The sequence below is a fragment of the Protopterus annectens genome, chromosome 5.part0 (genome assembly GCF_019279795.1).
Source record: "Protopterus annectens isolate FY-2018-M chromosome 5.part0, PAN1.0, whole genome shotgun sequence".
NCBI lineage: Eukaryota > Metazoa > Chordata > Ceratodontiformes > Protopteridae > Protopterus > Protopterus annectens.
In genome coordinates, this window is record NC_056735.1 from 818,492,879 (window position 1) to 818,500,062 (window position 7,184).

The 7,184-nt window shown below is 33.8% G+C and overlaps 1 protein-coding gene across 1 annotated transcript; it reads left to right on the plus strand.

The window, feature by feature from the left end:
* Positions 1-5,446: 5,446 nt before the first annotated feature.
* LOC122802218 (olfactory receptor 52N2-like) lies at positions 5,447-6,424 on the plus strand. Its single transcript, XM_044071879.1, has one exon. It carries the CDS (start codon positions 5,447-5,449, stop codon positions 6,422-6,424), a length of 978 nt encoding a protein of 325 aa, XP_043927814.1.
* Positions 6,425-7,184: the final 760 nt, after the last annotated feature.

Sequence of the window (7,184 nt, forward strand, 5' to 3'; positions counted from 1 at the left end):
AATAATCTTGCATCCCAGGAAACTACCACCAAAACAATACCAGAAACCCATAGGTTCTCCCTAAATTCTGTTCCCACCTCTCTAATTCTAAAACTTAAAAAAAAACTGAAACCCTGTTCCCTATCCACCGACAACCTCCCCACAGAATACTTAAAAATCACTGCTGATGCAATAGCATACCCATCAGTATGCTAATAAACTGTTCCAACTCTGAATGAACCATCCCACAAATCTGTAAAAATTCTGTTATAACTCCACTCCATAAATGCAGTAGTACAAATTACCTTACTAACTATAGACAGATCTCTATTCTTCCTCCTCTCTCCAAAATATTGGAAACGTGTATAAATAGTTAACTACTCAACCACCTGAGAGACAACAACCTCCTCACCCCAATGCAACATGATTTTTGCCCATTCCATAGAATCATCCCTGCCCTCCTCTCCTTCACAGACACAGTGAACAAGGCTTTAGATGCGGGTCTAATAACTTCAGTAATCCTGTTGGCTTATCCAACGCATTCGATGCAATGTTACATACCAAACTACTTTAACAACTGTCAGAAATAGGCTGATACCTACATGCGGTGTCCTGGTTTGCTAACTACTTACACAGCCGACAACAATCAGTGAAATGTCAAAGGAAACAATCTACCTATCTGCTAAATAAAATAGGAGTACCCCAAGGAGCCATCCTTGGACCTATGCTCTTTAATATTTTTTATAAACAATTTGCATCTAGTGTCCACTCAAACCACACTTATCCAGTATGCAGATGACTTCACAATCAAATTCTCCTCCAAAAACTTTCAAGACCTCATAAAAATAATCCAACGAATTTAATATAAAAAGTCCTGGACACCACTATAGGTATAAAAATTCTTTATATATTCCACACAACACGAAGGATGAGCGCTTTCGTCTAATGACTAGACTTCATCAGATAAAAGCACTGGTACAAATTACAACTTATAAACATATATAACAATTCCTTGCATAGCAAAATATTTTTTATGTCACCCCCTCCCTTAAGAAAATCCCTTTGAACTAAATCAATAATACCGAATTTAAATCTTGTAAATGAAGAAGGGCAGGTTATGGCAGCTCAGGTGTAAATCAAACATCCCACCTGGTTTAAATGATTATATCAGTATTAAACCTGTACTGCACAAAAAGGCTGAAAATGTTTAAACAATGTGTATATATATATATATATATATATATATATATATATATATATATATATACATACGTATATATATTTTTACATTACATAAAATAGATTAAATGACTAAAATATTAATTATTTTGTTACTTTGTTATTGTACACGATATAACACTGTGTAGTAATGCATATAAGTAAATTATGACAAAGTTCTTTTTAGTATCATATGCTTTATTCATATAGGGAAGTATAAGGTTTTTAGATATGTGCCTTTAAATAGCAATTGAGTGTAATTACTTAATGAGATTTTATGTATATAAGTTATAATTTGTACCAGTGCTTTTATCTGATGGAGTCTAGTCATTAGACGAAAGCGCTCATCCTTCGTGTTGTGTGGAATATATAAAGAATTTTTATACCTATAGTGGTGTCCAGGACATTTTACATTTTATTCGTTGGATTGGTTTGGTTTTATCCTCATAAAAATAACCCAAAAAGTATTTGATTCCATAGAAAGTTGGCGTAATGACTCACAATTACTTCTAAATGCCAAACTAACCTCACAAGACTTTAAAATTTACTCCTAAGATAAAACAGAAATTCACATTGTTCATTCTCCAAAACTACATGGCATAACAATGGATGGTAAGCTCTCCTATGAGCAACACATTCTTAACACTATAAAAAGAATTCACTTTAAACTAGATAACCTCTACAGGCATCAAAAGTACATGGATGAACCCCAAATAAATCAAGCTGGCCAAGTCGTTATTACTTCCCTCCCTCTTTTACAGCATTCCCATCTTCACAAACCTTCACTCCTCTGCCTGTAATAAACTACAATGCTGCTACTACAAAATTGCAAAATTTATCTTCAGCTTGCAACACCGCGCCCATCATTGCAATATCAAAATGCTTAATTGGTATTAATTCTCCCAATACCTCAGTTAGACCTCTTTCTTTGCCAAATGGATAACAGAGGATAAACAAAACACTTCATGTATGACTATCTAGTTTTCATTCATATAGCAACAACATAAGTTAAAGAAGCAGCTTAAAGTGATAATATAATTCTGTATATGCAAAAGCTTCTCTGTGTGGCATATGACATATAGAGAATTTGAATTGCTCACTGTATTGTAATATTGTTACAAACTACATCATTCATTTCCAGTAAAGTATATTGTCTCACTTTCCATAGTAAATGTAAACAGCATATCCTTAGAGGTAGGGGTAAATGCCTTTTCATATACGACATAAAATTTTTCATTGTTTGATGCAAAAACTGTGATACTTTTGCAATTAATTTTGTTGTTAAAGTTGACTTCTTGAAGATATTTTTTAAGCTGAAAATTCCTAACATGACATTAGTAAGACTCCCAGTGCCTCACTACTTACATTGGTGAGTAACTTATTATGTTCTATTCCAGGTGCAGAAAAATGGAGTATTATATCATAGTATTACACAGTATGAAGTATGTCTTATAGGTGTTTCACCTTACATTTAAAATTATGTGATTTATTAGTAAAACCATAATGTAGTTAAGTAGCTGTTCCTCTAAAGAAGTATGGTGCTTCCATTACCCAGAATGCTTTGCTGTTGAATGTAACTCTTTGCAGTACCTAGATGACATCATTATGTGGTTATGATCTTCAGAAAAAAAAATGAGTCAACTATAAAATTAAGACATCAAAAATGTGTTCTAGACTGTATTTCGTTTTCAAACCATGTGTAGATTTAACATCAGAAGAATGCCTAGAAGCAAATTTAACTGCAAACCGCAAAGGCATGATGAGTGTAATTATACACTTTAAGTAGATTCCTGTGAGTGATGACTTTTTGTAGTAAGCAGATAGTGTATATGTATGTATATATATATATATATATATATATATATATATATATATATATATATATATATATATATATATATATATATATATATATATATATATGGATTCACTTCAAAACCCCGAATTTCCAAAACATTGAATTTCGTATGATCAAGACCGTATGATCTATGTTTTGGAATATCGAGATTCTGAAATAAATCCAAATTAAAAAAAATCTTTTTAAATGTTTCTACAGGGGGGCAAGCCCCCCTGCACCCCCTCACACCCCCACTACTTAAATATACCAACTCCAAGATCGCACTGTAGTGAGTAAAAGGGAAATCTCCCATTCTGCGCTGTATGCAGATCTCCATTCAGAATTTTGAAGTTCCAAAATTTGATCATATGGTCTTGACCATATGAATTTCGAGGTTTTAGGATTTTGAGATTTTGAAGGGAACTCATATATATATATATATATATATATATATATATATATATATATATATATATATATATATATATATATATATATATATATATATATATATATATATATATATAGAGAGAGAGATAGATAGATAGATATATATAAGTACACACCCTAGAATGGTTTCTTAAGATAGCATGATTAACATTAAATTCATGACTAATTGTGAAGAAATCAGAACAGTTTAGTTTACTCTTAATACCAAAATCAAAGTGGTTGTTTGCTGCTTAGAGTGCATTGGTTATGTTCCAAAATAATTGTAAGTAACACAATGTATGTAATCTCCTTACTGTATACAATACCAATTTATACAGGTTTAATGCAAAAAGTATGTTGTTTTTGCATATTATGTTGCTGACAAGGATGGCCTCATGGACTTTATCTCAGAGATGAAAACCCCTGCCATTGCATCAAGAAAGCCTGAACCCACAATGCCTCACATCCTAAATTAACGTACATGCTACTTTATGGTTATTTTAAATGTAGTAGTAGTGATTTTTTAATTCCTAGAAAATTAAATTGTTAAATAGTTCTTGCAGTTAGACTACCTGACATTGAAAATTCACACGTGATTATGTAGTACTAAAATCAGAATGTAAGTAAGTAAGTATATCTGCCTCAAAAACGTTAAGTTGTTTTTATTTATCCCTAATGCTTTGCAGTTGTATGAAAAGCAGTACCATCAGAGCCACAGTGTTTCTAGTGCCCCCTGTCAATCCTACAAATTCAGTACCCCATCTCTTCAGCTATGTGAGTAAAGAACAAAGTATGGCTTTCCTTCCTACTGTAGCTCCACCAATTATGCCCCTCCAAGTGTATGCTCCTTCCTGCAGCTCTCAAAAGAAGAGAAAAAAAAAGCAGCAACAACAAAAGTCTTTGGATTGCTATAGGAAACCAACCTGCTTCCTACAGTGCATCCACTAATCATGCCCTACCAAATCTTCCACACAAGTCACAGCTAAAAAGCAAAAATGAAAAAAAAAATCCTTAATTCCACCAATCATGCACCACCAAATCTTTGCCCTCCTCCAGTTTTCAACTAAACAGCAAAAAAAAAAAAATCATTTGCTTAACAGTGAACTCAGGTGCCTTTCTGTTCTAGCATTCTAGTACATAAATGAGCTCTCAATCATACCCCCTTAACACTTTGCAGATGGGCAATTGCCCCTCTGCCCCATTATTGCTATACTGCTACTTACGACGACATCATAGTGAAACAAAAACAAATCATGTTATCTTCATTTTTTTAAAATCACTTACAATTTTCATGTGAATAGTACCAACAAGAAATTAAATTAATTGTAAAACAAATACTGTGCTAAAAAAGGTGTTTATAACATTTACTGTGAGTACCTGTTATCAATATAACATGTGCTTGCACAACTATTAGTGAGAACTTTCACTTTATTATATTTCCACTAGTAGGACTTCCTGATGCAACTTTGGTTGAGCTGTCATACTGCATGATCGTTAGTGTCACACTAAAATGAAAATCAAAAGAAGCACAAGAAAAGTCATTTAGTACAAGCACCTCTCCGATTTCTGTGCTTGCCTTAGTTTATCTGTCAGGCATGACTCTGTTTGTTGGCACCCTGGTATGGAATGAATAGTTACACCATGTTCTATAATGTGTACTCAGAGAAAGTTCAAACTGCCAGGACAAATGTTTTATTTGGCTTCCATTGTCAGGCTTCATTTTGTAATATAAACTGTTTCATTGAAAATATTGTAGTTCCTACTTGAAAAATAGATGGCTTTTAATATGATTTAATTATATCCATATTTATTTTCTGCCTACTTTAGAAATTTAACCGCCTGATATCTATACTTATGAAAATTAAAGATTGTATTATGTTTTTTTTTCAAAGTGTATGTTTATATTATATAACATTATATTTTTATACCTTTTTTTCAGAATATGAAATGCAAATTAGCACAAGTCCACGCTTAATATTCACTATGTCATCAAGCAATGATAGCAGCCTTCACGATTTTGAATTCATCCTGATGGGACTTCCTGGGCTTCAGAATGTACAACACTGGCTTTGTTTTCCTTTCGTCATTGTTTTCCTTGTGGGATTATTCGCCAATCTTGTAATTTCTTCAATTATTGTAACAGAGCAATGTTTACATGAACCAATGTACTACTTTATTGCAGTTTTGTCAGTTATTGATCTCACTGCATGTCTTAGTTTGATGCCCATTGTTTTATTAATACTGTCCTTTGGTTCACAATCTGTTCCTTCAGATGTTTGCTTCTTGCAAATGTTTTGTGCCTCCTTTATTGGAGTCATGCAGTCATCAGTACTAGTATTAATGGCTTATGATCGCTACATTGCAGTGTGCAAACCTCTAAGATATTCTACAATTGTAACAAACACATTTATAGTAAAATCACTCTTAATGTTTACAGTTAGAAACATTTGTGCTGTGATTCCTATACCTGTATTAGCTAAGCTCTTGCCATACTGTGGAAAGAAAAGTGTTTATAACATTCACTGTGATTACCTAGCTGTTATTAATATGTCATGTGCTCGCACAGCTATGAGTGAAAACTTTCTCTTTATTATATTTTCACTAATAGGACTTCCTGATGCCGGTTTGATTGGACTGTCATACTACAGGATTGTTAGGGTCACATTAAAATTAAAATCAAAAGAAGCTCTAGAAAAAGCATTTAGTACATGCAGTTCTCATATTTCTGTGCTTGCCTTAGTTTATCTGTCAGGCTTACTAGCATCAATTTTGTCTCTTTTTGAAAACAACATGCCACCGTACATGCATCCCCTATTGTCAGTGATTTACCTCATCATACCACCCACTTTAAATCCTGTAATATATGGTGTAAAATCCCAAAAGATTTGGGGAGCAATATTAAAACATTTCACTACTATAATGAGTATCTTAAAAGGGAATAAGCAAACAGTACATCTTTAACCAAACAACCTACATTTTATTTTTATAATACTTGTTTCTTTTTCAGTCCCTATAGGTCATATTCCTCAACAAATGTAAGTAAAAACCCTTTGGTGATGAGATAAACTTGTTTCCATGTACATCACCAAATTATACAGTTTTTGATAAAAAACTGTCGGTTGTTTTTGCATTTTATTTTGTTGATAATGATAGCTCACTGAATTTTTTCTTGGATGTAAAAAGTCCAGTCTTTCATTATGTCATCATCATCATCATCATCTTCTTTTGGCTGTTCCTGTTAGGGGTCACCATAGCGGATCATCTGTTTCCATTTCATCCTGTCCTCTGCATCATGCTCTTTCACACCAACCGCCTGCATGTCCTCTCTCACCGCATCCATAAACCTTAACTTAGGCCTTCCTCTTTTCCTCTTACCTGGCAGCTCCATCCTTAGCATCCTTTTCCCAATATACCCAGCATCCCTGCTCAGCACATGACCAAACCAACACAACATTGCCTCTCTTGCTTTGTCTCCAAACTGTCCAACCTGAGCTGACCCTCTAATATACTGATTCCTAATCCTGTCCATCCTAGTGCAAATCTTAACATCTTTACCTCTGCCATAACCAGCTCTGACTCCTGTCTTTTTGTCAATGCCACCATCTCCAACCCATAAACCAAAGCTGGTCTCACTACCCTCTTGTAGACCTTCCCTTTCACTCTTACTGGTACCTGCCTGTCACAAATCACTCCTGACACTCTTCTCCACCCACTGCACCCT

Coding starts and splice junctions, on each gene's coding strand:
- LOC122802218 (XM_044071879.1), top strand. CDS start 5,447: ATGTCATCAAGCAATGATAGCAGCCTTCACGATTTTGAATTCATCCTG.